The following is a 14,957-nucleotide window of genomic DNA, read 5'->3' as shown; positions in this document are numbered from 1 at the left end:
AATGAATTTAACCATTCCCCTATTATTGAATATGTGAGTTCTTTTAACTTTCTACCAAGACAAATAACACTTTGATATACTCCTTACTAACAATCATTGACAAAAAAAGGCAGTAAACACCACCCAAAATTCATATCCAAAAATTGCCTGTAAACACAAGAAAACATTCAACCTCACCAATAAATCAACATAATACATAGAAATTATGAGAAACCTAATAAGCTGAAAACTATAAAGCATATATATAATACCAAGTGCTAGTACAGGGATTGTGAGAAAACCATTCCAGTGCAATGCTAATTATAAACTGATAAAATCTTTTTGAATAATAATTCAGGCTGTGTGTATCAAAGGCTTTAAAATATTTTAGGAATCTATCCTAAATAAATAATCATAGATAATTCTAGATGCTGACCAAGAAATATAGGGTTAATTCCTTTTCGACGTTAATTTAACATTGAAACAAAACATAATGTGTTATGCACATGTAGCAAAAGTCAATGAAGGGCTTCCCTGGTGGCGCAGTGGTTGAGAGTCCGCCTGCCAATGCAGGGGACACGGGTTTGTGCCCCGGTCCGGGAAGATCCCACATGCCGCGGAGCGGCTGGGCCCGTGAGCCATGGCCGCTGAGCCTGCGCGTCTGGAGCCTGTGCTCCGCAGCGGGAGAGGCCACAACAGTGAAAGGCCCGCGTACCGCAAAAAAAAAAAAAAAAAAAGTCAATGAAGACCTGAACTATATATTAACATTCTTGTATTCTGCTTTCCCTATTGTATCACAGATTTTCATTTCTGGCTCAGCTTTTATGTTTCATAAGATTTGTGTGTGTGTTTGTTTGTTTTGCGGTACGCGGACCTCTCACTGCCGTGGCCTCTCCCGTTGCGGAGCACAGGCTCTTCAGCGACCATGGCTCACGGGCCCAGCCGCTCTGCGGCTTGTGGGATCTTCCCGGACCGGGGCACGAACCCGTGTCCCCTGCATTGGCAGGCAGACTCTCAACCACTGCGCCACCAGGAAAGCCCTGTGTGTTTGTTTTAATGTTCAGTGATCAGTCTTAAAATTTCTAAGAGGAAATGTACGCTTTGGGCATTCATATGTTAAAACCGATGCACTGGGAATTTCCTGGCGGTCCAGTGGTTAGAATTCCAAGCTTCCACTGCAGGGGGCATGGGTTTGATCCCTGGTTGGGGAGCTAAGATCCTGCAAGCCGTGCAGCCCGGCCAAAAAATAATAATAATAATTACGTTTTACATATTGGTGCACAAGATGATAGTCAAACACCCTATAGTAAGTTTTGCCTTTCCTCTGAGGAATGGTTTCTTTTCTTTTAATTTTTTTTTATTGAAGTATAGTTCATTTACAGTATTACATTAGTTTCACATGTAAAACATAGTGATTCAATATTTTTATAGATTCTGCTCCATTTAAAGTTATTACAAAATAATGGCTATATTTCTCTGTGCTGTACAATGTAACTTCCTTCTTTACTTATTTTATACATAAATAAGTTTGTATCTCTAGGAATGGGTTCTTTAAAAAAAATACAATAGTTGATTCATAATGAAAAGTGTGAATTTATGTCTGTTTCTTTCTTACAAAACAACTTTGCACATCCATTTTATCTGAAACAAGTGCTTAGTAAAAAGAACCCATCAATACAGCACTGACTCACAAGTAGACCTTAAAAAACAACCAATAAACCTTTTTTTCTCCCTCCTCTATTGAGGTCGCTTACAGTGAAGGAAAACCCTTCAAAAGCCTGAATAGGCACCTTTCACTTTGAGTACTATTTAAAATCCTTGTATCAAGATTAGACAAATTTTGCAGTATGAATGTACCCTCCACGAAGCTCTATCCTGACATATGTTCTGACAGAAAAGAAGTAAAAAGCAACTTTTGGAGAACAGATCTGAAGTGGAAGAAGGGGAAAGGTCCCCCTCACTGGACCGTGACAGACCCAAGGCACAAAGCCATACAGTTTCTCAGGATCATACCAGTCTAAAAGCATCAAGGGAGAAACACCAAATACCTACTCTCGAAGCCTCTCACCTGGACTCTCCCAGGTCACCATTCTGTTTATCTTTCCGACCCTTGTCAACTACTATGTGTCCCAACCTAGCCCACTGTATTTCATCTGGCACGGAAAATAATGTGGAAGATTAGCTTTCCCCAGAACAAAACTCATTCATTATCTGACTTAAAAAAAGAGAGAAAGAGGATAACATGTCTGTGAGCCGATGCATTTAAAACCACTTTTCTTCACACATAAATATATATGGAATAGTTTTGACTGTACAAACTCTTTTTTTAGTCCCTCTGAAATATATTAAATAAGCAACAAGACTTTGGTCCTCCTAAAATATAAAATTTCCAAATATCTTTATATACTCTGCCTATTTCATTGTCCTTTTTGTAAGGATAGGGGCCTGAGAAAGAGAGAGCAAGTTTGGCTAAAAAATTGGGAATCATGCAAAAGGTTATCAATGTCTCAATCATGTTGAACAGTGCTGTGAAGCTATTTCCAGAACAACAGTGAGTGAAGCAATTAATATGTCAGCAACTATATTACAAAACATTTCTTTCTTTATTCGTAGGTTCCTCAGCAAGGTATTTCAATATATAGTTCAAGCCACACTTTCAAAAGTCGAGTTGCTCTAAAAGCCACTTTATCAAAATGTACTCCATTGGATTTAACCTTTTAATCATCTTAAAGTTTCTACTATAATCTACAGCATATATAACATTCCCAAGAGCAATTTAATATAACTTCTTCATTTTGAAATTTCAACAAAAGATGTTCAAATTTTTCCCTTTGAAATAACGGCACAAATATTTATGATAATGGTACTGTACAAATATGTTTAAGAGATAATGAAGATAACAAGAGGTTAAAGCTTAGAAGAGGTCTTAGTGATAAACTACAAGTAAGAGAGCCTCAATTACGAATAAGAAAACCAAAGCCTCAAGACGTAGGTTTGTCCAAGTTTACAGAATATCAAGAAACTTTTGGTGTTACTTTCATTATCAATTAATATTTAACAGTGATGTATATAATATACTTTAGTTGACAATGTGCAATAAATTAAATAAGTGCCTGCCCAAAATGACTTATCTCATACACGGTTATATTATAGATAATAGCAAGTATGGCATATAAAATCTATATTGAAGTACTGAAGGAGGAGGAGAATTTTTAAAATAAAGAGTGAAGTCTGTCCATGAACAATTCCAATCAACATAAAAGAATAATGAAAGCAAGAACATAAGAGCAGTAGGATGGAAATAAGCATCAGGTCATTACAAAAGGGCAAGGGTCTCCGCATGCTAGAAAAGACCAATGTAAAGATGAAAATTGGCATTAGCGCTTTTGTGCCTTTAAAGATACACTATGCTGAAGCAATCACTTAGCTTCATCAACAGCAATTTCAGATTATGTGAAGAAAAGTGCAGTGTCCCAAGGTAGGGAGTGATTCTAACCATCCTCTTTGCCCCGTACACTAGTCTTCTTCAGTTAACAAATATGCTCATCCCTTTCTGGATCCTGCTGTTACTTCAGCTTCCTGTCTTCTTTCTCTCCATGAACTGCATTAACAGGCAGGCAGCATTTGTTGTCCCCACATTGCCACTTCATCTTAAGACCATGTCACCATCCCAAAATTCCTTTATCCTTGCTCTCTAGACCTTCCTAAGGTCTGCTGCCCTCATGGTATCTTAAATTTTAACATATCTCACGCCATACTCATTGCGTCTCCTACACTCCCTTTAAAAAGCATGCCCCGGATCCCATTTATATGAACTGTCCAGAAAAGGCAAATCCACAGAGACAGAAACTAGATTAGTGTTTGCCAGAAGACGTGGGAAGAAGGGGAATTAGGAGTGACTGCTAACAGGCACAGGGTTTCTTTCTAGGGTGATGGAAATATTCTAGAATTAGATAATAGTGCTGGTTGCACAACATAGTGAATATACTGAAAACTGCTGAATTGTACACTTGAAGATGGTGAATTTTATGTTATTTGAATTTTATCTTAATAGAAAATTGCAAATTAAAAACATGAAAATAAGTAAATATAAGAGCGTGCACGCACACGCACACACACACAACATGTCCCTCCTTCTAACTTTCCTTTTGCCTTGAAAAATAATAAACTCCCCATAAGTGGAATTATTCAAGCAGAAGCTGAATGATCATCTGTCAGCAATGTGCTATTGAAGGGCTAACTGAAGTGATTGGGGCAATTACACTAGATTACCCTTAAGTATTTCTCATCTTTAGTTTCTATGTCACAAACCAAGAGGAAGAGATTAGAACCAGGGAAATTTTCTTAAGTGACCAGAAAGAAAAAATATGAAGCATTACTTGAAAAGTATTCTCCTATTCAAAATGAAAACTGTAGAATATAATGAAGCAAAAGAACAAAAATGAAATAGATCCAAAAAGAGCATAGGAAATTAAGAAAAAATAGTAAATAAATTAGATAACAGCACAAAAATCAATAAATGATATTCAGAGTTTAACATAACAATATTTGTTTTGTTTATACAGAATTTATCCTGTATCTAACTGTATTTTTCTATAGAAATTCTGAAGCCTTTTTCTTTTTGAGTGGTGAAGAAGATGTTAGAAAAAAATCTAATGCAGACGAGATTTAAATCAAATTACTGCTGACTGGCATGTGACTGGATTAATAAAGTAAACAATGTATGGATCACATAATAGAAAGTTATTTTCCCCCAAATTCAGCCTCTTGTCTTTAAAGTCCATTACCCCAACACTAGCATCCTTTGTGAGGAAATTTAGAGGGGAATAAAAAATATTGTTGATGACACAAAAAGCAAGAAACTTTAAATCTTTCTACTACAAATAAATGCCGGCAAACATCTATAATAGTCTGCTGTAGAAAAGAATCTCTTTTAAATACTAAATGACCAATGTTCAGTGAAAAAAAAAAAGAGGTAGACCCACGCGGTATTCATTCAATAACTATTCATTATTTGATTTTACACAGTACATTAAAATATTTGACTTATTTACCTGGTTATAAACCATCAAATTTTAAAAGGAAGTTCAATTTAAATGTTATCCAAATAAAAGCAAGCTATATAAGATGATGATGCTTATACTCTCTCTAGAAGTTTTTAAATTTAGGCTTCCAAAAGAATGAGAGAAATGGAATTTCTGAGTCTATCAAGAACTTCCTACTCCTGTCCTTTTATAATTAAAAACTTGGACCACTGCGCTTCCCTGGTGGCGCAGTGGATAAGAATCTGCCTGCTAATACAGGGGACACAGGTTCAATCCCTGGTCCCGGAAGATCTCACGTGCCGCGGATCAACTAAGCCCATGTGCCACCACTACTGAGCCTGCGCTCTAGAGCTCACAAGCCACAACTTCTGAAGCCCACGCACCTAGAGCCCGTGCTCCACAACAAGAGAAGCCACTGCAATGAGAGGCCCACGCACCGCAACGAAGAGTAGTCCCTGCTTGCCACAACTGGAGAAAAGCCCGCGCAGCAACGAAGACCCAACGCAGCCAAAAATAAATAAATAAATAAATAATTTTTTTAAAAAACAAAAAAAACCACTTAGACCACACAAAGAGTCCAAGATATGACTTTTTAATGACCCAAACTCCTTATGAATTTAGGGCTCATAATCCACTTTGGTATCCAGAAACAGAGTGCTTCATGCACTTCACAAATTTACACCTGTTTCATCTTCAAAGAATATGATCCCATACAACCAGCTACAGCAGACCCATCTGTAAAGCAAATCTGTTAAGTGAGCTTCCCCAACATTTCGTTACAAGCCCCTTTCAGAAGCCAGAAGATTATACTTCAAAATCATACTGCAAATAGTGACCAGCAGCATCAGCACCAACTTGAGAGCTTGCTAGAAATGCAAAATCTCACCCCGGACCTACTGTTTGAGAGTTTGCTATATTCCTTGAGAGTATTAAATTCTGTTATAAAGGTCAAGAAAACAAATGGAATGGATGAAACTCTAAGAAGTGATAATCACTGATGGTAAGTGAGCTAATACTCAGAGACTCAGTTAAGTATAGATAATGAGAGCTTGTAAGGCCAAGACAAAAGTTACAAGATATTGTTAAAAATAGGTAAGTTAGTAACCTGTAAGACATTCCAAAGTAGGAAATATTGTGGAACAAACAAGAGATTTACTTGTAGATAGAAAGGGGTGGAAAGACCAAGTCATTACCATACCATCTCTGCTCTGACAGGTATGCCATCTCCATATCGGCCACCCAGTATGATCCTATTCTGGGACCCACAGGTGCTCTAACCAAGAAATGCAAACAACGCCCATGGCTCATCAGCAGGCAAACTGGCAAAGCTACAGCTGTATCTAAGTGTACTTGTCCCCACTCTCTTCCATACAGCAAGTATGTATCCCAGGAAGTACGATGCCAAGGGCATCATGAGTCTGTGGAGTTCTTGCTCAAATATCAACTCTAGTCCTCATAACCACACCATCAATGGCAAAGGCTGATACAAAAGAGAGAGGGACAGGACACATGAATTTTGTGTACCCAGGACTCAGGTAGTGTGGTCCTTCCTTCCAATCTCTTTTGCACCTTAAGTGTGTTAATTTACCCCTCACTGCTTTCCTCTTGCTTCTGGCTGTGTGCTTTAAACTAATTTGATAAATCGTGTGATTCAAGCATTTAAATTTGGTTGCTGAGCCTATCTATTCCATACCTCCAGGATAGCTGGGAGTGTACCTGGAGGCTAACCACTGCATCAAGGTAATTTCCTACAAAACAACTACTGAATAAGAAATATGCATTTTAAAAGGTCCCCAGGTGATTGATATGCAAATTCAAGTTTAGAAGCACTGAGCAGGACTGTTAGAAAGAGAACGCTGCACAAAGACAGAAATTTGGATTTCAGAACTACGCTCAGAACACCATCCTGAATAAAAGGCCTCGTGTACCCCCTGACAATAACTCAGAGCCCCAAAAGAGGGAGAGAATGCTAAGAAACCCATTTTCAACAACTATCATGTAAGTCTCAGAGAAGCATTGCTGCCCTTGGTGACTCTCCTTTGAACACCAGCTCTGTAAAGCTCGAGGCAACTTGAGAAAACACACAGAAGAGTATAGCATTATGTATCCCAACATTAACCCAGCAATTTCATTTTGCTGGGAATTAGGAAAATAACCTTTTTCAGATATGCTATGTTTCAAGAACACCAATCCAAAGGACATAAGGCTACCAAAAACAGAAAAAGAGTCATGACTTCCTTAACAAGATTGCAGTGATGATCTTAGAAAGATCATCCAAGAACAGAGTTGAGCAGAATGACCTAAGAAGTGACCTTAATGGGCTGTACACCTCCCACCGACCACCGGTTCCTGACTTGATCAGCTGCAGTCATTTTATGTATTTATTACATTTGCATTGTTCCTGACACATAGTAAGGGCTCAATAAATGTTCTGAATTAATAGAAAAAATAATTTTAAATGTCACCCTTTCTATTTTTGATTTATCTAAGACAAATTTAATTCAATTCCTTGGTTCTGAGAAATTCCTGAGAATGAAGGTATAATTCCACATCTCAAATTAGCATCTTCCTAACACTCCCTCATTCCATATCTCGAAGTTGGATTTTACATTTTCTATTATTAATTCCATTCTAACTTTCCATGACACTATGAAACACATTAACCTATCCATTAAGAAACAATCTGACCATTTCTAAAAGTCACCAAAAATTATACATAAGGGATATACTACACAGGAAAGATCAGCTATTATTTTGATATTTTTCTAGGTTCAGATTTAAGACATCTTAGGGAAATATCTATTTAAAACATCCATAGAAGAACTGAAATAGAAACTGAGGACATTGTTTCACACACACAAGATCTAAGACAAAAGACCAAAAGTGTTGAGAATGTTTACTCTAGTGAAGAATAAGATGAGACTATCGGGAAAAGAATGTAAAAGTTCTAAAAATCATTTCTGTAAGGAATATGCTCCCTATTACTTCTAAAATAGGGAATGTGTTTAAGTTTCAAAGGAAAAGATTTAAGTTGGAAATCATAACTTCCATTCCATAAATATATATTTATAAAAAGAATAAGGAAACACACATAGGGAATGGCTGAGTGTATTCCCTTCCAAATGATCTACCAAATCCTGTTCACTCCATGCATTTAGTATAGCCAAGAACAGTTAAAGTACTCATAGGACATTAGACACTTCAGCACAGGTTTTCACACTGTGTTTCATGGGTTTTAAATACCATGTGTTTATGAACTGAATCTACAAGCTCACAGAGGAAAGAGGGAACCTTATAGATTTTTGTGTCCTCTGCAGCTAACAGCATGAGAATAGACACATGATAAGCCTTCAATAAACACTTACTGAATTTAATTATTACCACTCTCTGAGGCAAAAATCTTAACTGGAGAATAATCTGAACACTACCATCATCACCAGTAGAAAAGTAGCACTCAAAATTTCCACTTACATGTTAAACAATGGGAACAAGAAAGAGTAATTGTCTTATTCATCACAAAGGGCTAAGAATGAATCTTCTGTTTGCAAACTTAATCCACTCCAACTAGTACTGTTAACTGCCCACTAAAACGCAGCACATTAGCTTTCACAAATCTGATGCTTGATCCATATTCTTAATGAAATGTGTTGAACTTAAATGTACGTAATCTAGTTCATTCCTTGTTACGTGAAATACACAGTCTATTACGTGAAAATTCAGAGGCAAAATGCTTATTGTTATAAATGGCAGAAAAAAAAATCACTTCAATTTCAAAGTATCACACCAAAAACCTGGTTTGTTCACAAAAGAGCATCCAAATTTCAATGATAAATCCTTTAAAATCCATTAAACCTATTACTATGCAGTTACATATTGTGCAGCATAGGACCCAAATACAAGGCTGGTGCCCCATTTGGTTGCCAAATTTTCATAAACTGCTATCCCCCATTAGGGACTCAGCCACTGGTTTTAACAAACTCCCTGAAGAGTTCATTTCAGTTATTCCTGCCTTGCTCAATGCATAACAATTTAATCTTATTGCTTTCTTCCTCAGGGGTAAAAAGATGATGTTCCAAGGGGAGCACCTGCAAAGCGGATGTAAAAGATGAAATTTAGAAGCTGGCTGGATAGGCCTGAGGGAAAGGCAACTCTAAAGAGAGTACCTACCATTGGGGGGTAGGGGAGAGAATGACAAAGGAAGGTGGGAAAGGGCAGCGGAAGAAACTTAGCTTACTTAGAAACTAGATTCACAACTCCAGTAGTTATTTCAAACATAGTTTAACTTGACATGGCCCATTCTGACCCAGAACTTTTGCTTTACACTATGAAAGAAAAGTTTGCCTGCTAACACCAGTAAATAATTTCATAGATTATTAGTTTATTTCATACTTACAGAAAGGTCATATTTATCTTTGCTAGGTAAATTATGTATCTTAAAGCCTTATATGAAAGTTTCATAAGATGGAAATAACAATAGACAGTGACTTTAGATTTTGAGGAGAAAATTTAAGAAGATACCAGATCTAATTCCAAATCTATCATATATACACACTGTGTAAGCTAAAAGCCCCTAGAAAGTGGTTTCAAACTACATATTCTGCCACGACAACCCCCCAGATTCCCCTAGGAGGGCATGCCAGCATCTTGGGGCTGAGCCGATGGACAAGTACACTTTGAAAAAGCACTCCAGGAGATTCTGATACTCAACCAAACACCTCCTGTCCCACTGCCATTATCAGCTAATAATGTTTCACCACCCGCTGCGGATGTACTTTGTGCTATTCTTCTATTCCAAATGTTAACTAAGTGAAGTCATTAGAATAGAGCGCCTGTATTCAATTGGCATTTATCCAGATTTTAAGAGGTAAAAATAAATCCATGAATGGCAAATCAATTTAACATCTTTTCACACAATTTCATTTTAAAGCCATATAAAAAATTCTGAACTCAAAGCTATTTAGAGTCATAGCTTTCCAATTAAAGTATTTAAGTCCGCTAACGTATTTCCACGAATCCAACATTCACTACCAAGTAGCAATACAAAAAAAAAGTTCCAACATTCCTCACAATCCACTTACACTTAAGTAAGGGATAACTCGGATTTTTTAAGCAAGTAAATAAAGAATATTATTTCAAGGTTATCATAATTCTCCCTTTGTACATTATACCTCATATCCTACAGTGTTTCGATTCAGATAATTTTATTATTCATGGGTAATTTCAAGTAAAACTAGTTAAAGAAGTAATTCTATTTCAAACTAACACTCCTGGTTTTCAGTGTTCATATTATTCATACACCCATCCATTGGAATGTCTCTCAAAATCCCCAAACTTCTTCAACTTCAGTATTACTCAGTACTGGTTTATACAACTATAAAGCACATCAGGAAATAATATCTCTCAAACTCCAAACTTTTAAAATCACCTGACAACGTGTGTATATCAACAACCTTGAATTCTTTATAGCTGTCAAAGCTAGTCTACATACAGTCAGGCCCAAATACTAAAAAACAAACAAACAAACAAACAAAAAACTTAGAAAAAACTTCAAAAACAAACTGAGAAAACATACTTACCTTAATTGGAGCACTACTAAACTTAATTTTCCTATTTGCCGGGATGTCTTCTTCTTCTGGCAATCCAACGATTTCTGAGTATTCCATATCAGGTTGATAGTAATTGTTTTCATCACTATCTTCCTGCTCATCCTGTTCAGTGCCTGTTTCTCCCCAGTCTGAATTATACCTGGATCTCACCCTATATATATTATAGTCACTGTGCATGTAAACATGGGAGCTCCCAAAATTATTTGAATCTTCGAATACTTCCTTTCCACAACTGAATCTAGATGCATCAGCAGAGGTAAAATCACCACCTGCAAGTTCTTTCTTCTGTTGCATTGCTGCCTCACTCCCAACCAAATGAGCTTCTGCGTCTTCTGAAGGTTCGTTTTGTGGTGAAGGGATTTCAGGCTCTGTAACTGCCTTGTTTTCAGCACAAGGTCCTTCAGGAATGTCTCTGTCAATTCTGTCAGGAGTCTCTTGGTTAGATGTGGGGTCCTCGGCTTCCTTGCTCTGCTGTGCCTCTTCACTGGGCACTGAAGCTAGAGAGGTACTTTTCGAAGCCACTTCTAGTACTGGAGTTGTATTACTCTTCTGAGCATCCTCTGCATCGTCACTGTGTTTGCTTGGAGGAGACCAAGAATTAGAATCCTTAAGGTGCCCAAAGGTGTCAAGATTTGTAACAGTAACCGACGGTAAATTCAGGGGATAATGTCCAGTCACTGAGTATGCACTGTTCTCAGCCTTCTCAGAAATGATGGCACTGGGGGAATCGGTGTTCTCCAATACTGCACTCAGTTGACTCACAGTTGGGGAGACAGCCTCCGTCCGGGAGCTAAGGCTGTCCAAGGAATCAGTACTGCCTCTGTTGGACTTAGAACCACCCCATTCATCCTGAGGTTCACTCCCTCCAGTTTTCTCCTTCTTTGGGGAATAGCGGTTGTTCTGTCCTGATTCATGCACACTTCTCTCAAACATCTTGCGAGTTTCTGTGAACTTAGAATATGAAGGGCCATCGTACATTGTGTCAAATCTACTAATTCGTTCTGAAACAGAGGACTCCAACTTAACAACTGAGCCATCTGTTTTTTCCAGAAATTCTTTGGGCTTCATTCGTCTCTGAGGGGATGAAGATCCACCTTTCCCCCTTGTTTTGGCAATGACTGCAGCATTCTCACTGGGTTCCATACCCATCTGCATAAATAGATTTTTAATTCTGTTGACATTGGAGCCATATTTCCTTCCCCTGCTCTGCTGGGATCCCTCACCTTCTTTTGTTTTTTGTTCCCCATCTGACTTGGGTTTGTCAAAGGTACTTTTCAGTGCCTGGAACTCAGTTCTATATGCATTCCTGTGAGGAGAGGCACTTCTGAGAGTGGTACGTTCACCTGAAGACTCGGTTTTCAACATTTTTACTTCAGGGGTGAAAAGCCAGTGTTCATAATGATCAGGAAAAAAAAAAAACAAAAAAAACCCCACAAAACACCTCTCTTCTCTAATCACCAGTATCTGGTCAAGAAAAAGTACCTCTCAAATGGCATACTGTGTCAGTGATCCTCCCAACAGGTGTATTAGGAAATTATGCAGTCAAGAGTTACACAAAATGGCTTTTTCAAAGCAAGACTAGAGGTTCATCTGTAATAGAAAAGAACGAATTTCTGAATTCATTTACTTATTTGAATTTACGGTTAGTCAACTATTATACATTTTTTTTTCCAAAGTGGCTTGGCCACATGTCAAATAAGAAGAAATTACATATTGAAATGGGAATTTCAAAGCCAAGAATTTAAAAGCTATAACTCTGATTGGTCTTTGGTAACAAAACTGTTTCAAACATAACTTGAGATCCCTACCAAAATCACACACATACACACATACAAGTGACACATAAGTACACTTCAAAGCAATACTTTAGCCCAAGTTTTGGTTGGTTTTGTGAATGACCTTAAAAGAAACCAGCAGTTCCTAGATCTTTAAGAAATCATCAAACTGTCCAGAAAAATGAAATTCACTTGAGATTCTCCACATCAGGTAGAACTTATTCTTTCTATACAAGCACAATTGAAAGTTCAGAATCTGTTTACAAACTCCAAAACGTGTCTACAGAGGCTTATTTCATTCTTTCTGGTCCAATATTCTCATCTACAGCATCCCCAAAACAACACTAGTGCAATTTCAGACCAAAACAAACAGAAGAAAGTTCTTAAATGGCAGTAAGTTTCACTCTAAGTTCAGAACCACATCAAATATTTGGAAGTTTCCTAAGAGTGAACATTACTAATTATAGAGTGGGATACAGGATATCATGGGAATAAATGTATGAGAACGTGAGGATCAGAAAATAAAGGACCATGAAACCTCTTTTCATAGCCCTGATTTGTTTATTACACTTGCCTCTAACTTACTACAAGCTCAGAATACAACGCAATACGTGCTGGCTGGTCTCCTCTAGCCCACAGCTGTATTTCACATCAATATGCCAGCAAGCAAATACTTCAAGATCCGCTGAGGAGCAGATGTTGTAGTTCTAAAGATTTTTCATTTTGTTTTTGTTTTGTTTTTTAATATTAGGCGGAGCCCTATCACCCTCACGCACCATCAGACAAGGAAGCACACACTTTCACTTAAAACGTCTCCAGACTCGGCTCCTGGCCCAGCACGCATGCATGGCCCATGCAGACAAACAAGAAAGGCTTCAGAGTGTGGTGCCTGTTTTTTTTGTCAAGCTTCGACAATCTCCTTCTACCCTGACATTTGTTTAAGCCATACACACCCTCCCCTCCCCCTCAACAACCCCCCCAACTCCCTCCCCCGCCAATTCGAACCCGAAGGGGCGGGGGGCGGGGGCGCTGGGGCCGCCGGGGTATTCAAAACCTGCCCTCACAAAAGACAAACATAAATAACACCAACTTGAGAGACAGCCGATTCCCGAGCCTGGTTCGGGACGCAATCCCTCGGCCCCGGGCAGGGGCAGGGCCGGGAGAGCAGGTGACGCCAAGCGCTATGGTAGGAGGTCGCTGTCTAGCTTTGTGCCAAGAAGCACCTGAAGTCCTAACACATTGGCTGCGGCTCCCGGCGGCTGCCAGGCGGATCCCAGTGTGGCATGGGGAGAGCCGAGCTCCCCGTCCACATTAAAAAAAGAAGAAGAAAAAAAATTACGGGGTAATACTAATAAATCCCTTTGTTTTTCCTCCCAGTGTGCCAGGAAACAATAGATCCCACCGATACTGCCTCAGATCCTCAACCTAACGCTCCCCAACCGCAGCCCTCCCCCACCCTCAGCCTGCAACTCAGCCTTTGTACATCCCGATTTTTTCCTCCTCATCTCCACCCTCCCCAGCTCCTCGCCCCGCGCACATCCTCCCCCTTACCCGAGCGGGAGCCGCCGCCGGTGGGGAGGGTCGGGCGGCCGCGGCTCCCACCCCCGCCTCCGAGGGGCCCCCCGCCCCACGGTGGCCGCGGCTCGGCTCGGCGCCGGCCCGCTCGCTGCCCCTCCACCCGCTCCTCCCGGCGCAGCGCGATGGGCGGCTGCGGCGGCCGCTTCCACGCGCGCCGCGGCCCCCCACGCGCGCCCGGCCCGCGGCGGGCGGCCCCGGGAGGCGCGCTGCGCTCCCTAACGCCATTGCGGGCGGGCGGCGGCCCGGGCCCCGACGAACTCGCACACTCGGGCCGACCTGGGGAGGGGGTCCCAGCCCGGGCAGGGGCTTCGCCCACGTGCGGTCGCCCGCGCCGGGCCGTTTGGCTGGCGGCGTAGCGGGGGTGTAACGGGGGAGAGGCCGCGGGGGTGAGGAAGGCCCGGGGTAACAGGTGCCTCACCTCGGCTGATGGGATTAACTCTAGGGCCGCAGAGAGAGGGAGCCCGGCAGCAAAATCCCAGGAGAGGGAGAGAGAGGGAGCCTCTGGCGGCCAACGGAGGGCGAAAAGCACCGGCCCGAGGCGAGGCCGCCCCACCCCCTTGGCCGTGGGCGAGGGGCCCCTCGGGCCTGGGGCAAATCCTGCCCTTCAGCTCGGGTCCTGGTTTCGCGAGAACTGGGTTCTTGGGCTGTCTGTTGCTGGGGCCCCACGAAGTCTGCCGTTAACTCCGTGACCCCAGGGCATCCAAAACCCTGGGCCACGCTCCTGGCAGGGAAGGCCGGCACCTAGGCCCAGATCCAGAGTGGCCTCCACTCCTCCGCTTAGGCCACTTGTACTTCGCCTAATACCCACCTTAACCTTCCGCTGCTAAAAGGAAAGAGGTGAGGAAATCTTCTGACTTTCTTATCAGGAAAGAGCTTTTCAGACTCCCCTTTTATAAATGCTCAGTTACCCCCTCCTTTCCCCATCAAAAATTTCGGAAGTGTTACAGCCTTACTGCAAAATATAAAACCAATCA

General features: G+C 40.7%; 1 protein-coding gene across 4 annotated transcripts in view; it reads right to left on the bottom strand.

Moving 5' to 3' along the window:
• PPP1R9A (protein phosphatase 1 regulatory subunit 9A) overlaps positions 1-11,995 on the bottom strand; it is a 326,308-nt gene extending 314,313 nt beyond the window's left edge. For all 4 annotated transcript variants that reach the window (XM_060157051.1, XM_060157050.1, XM_060157052.1 and 1 more), the window contains exon 1: positions 10,601-11,995. In XM_060157051.1, the coding sequence (XP_060013034.1) occupies positions 10,601-11,995 (1,395 nt within the window). The remainder of the gene's footprint in view (positions 1-10,600) is intronic.
• Positions 11,996-14,957: the final 2,962 nt, after the last annotated feature.

The sequence above is a fragment of the Lagenorhynchus albirostris genome, chromosome 8, assembly GCF_949774975.1.
Source record: "Lagenorhynchus albirostris chromosome 8, mLagAlb1.1, whole genome shotgun sequence".
Taxonomy (NCBI): Eukaryota; Metazoa; Chordata; class Mammalia; order Artiodactyla; family Delphinidae; genus Lagenorhynchus; species Lagenorhynchus albirostris.
Note: the sequence above shows the minus strand (reverse complement) of the source record. Positions and strands in the feature narration are given on the sequence as shown.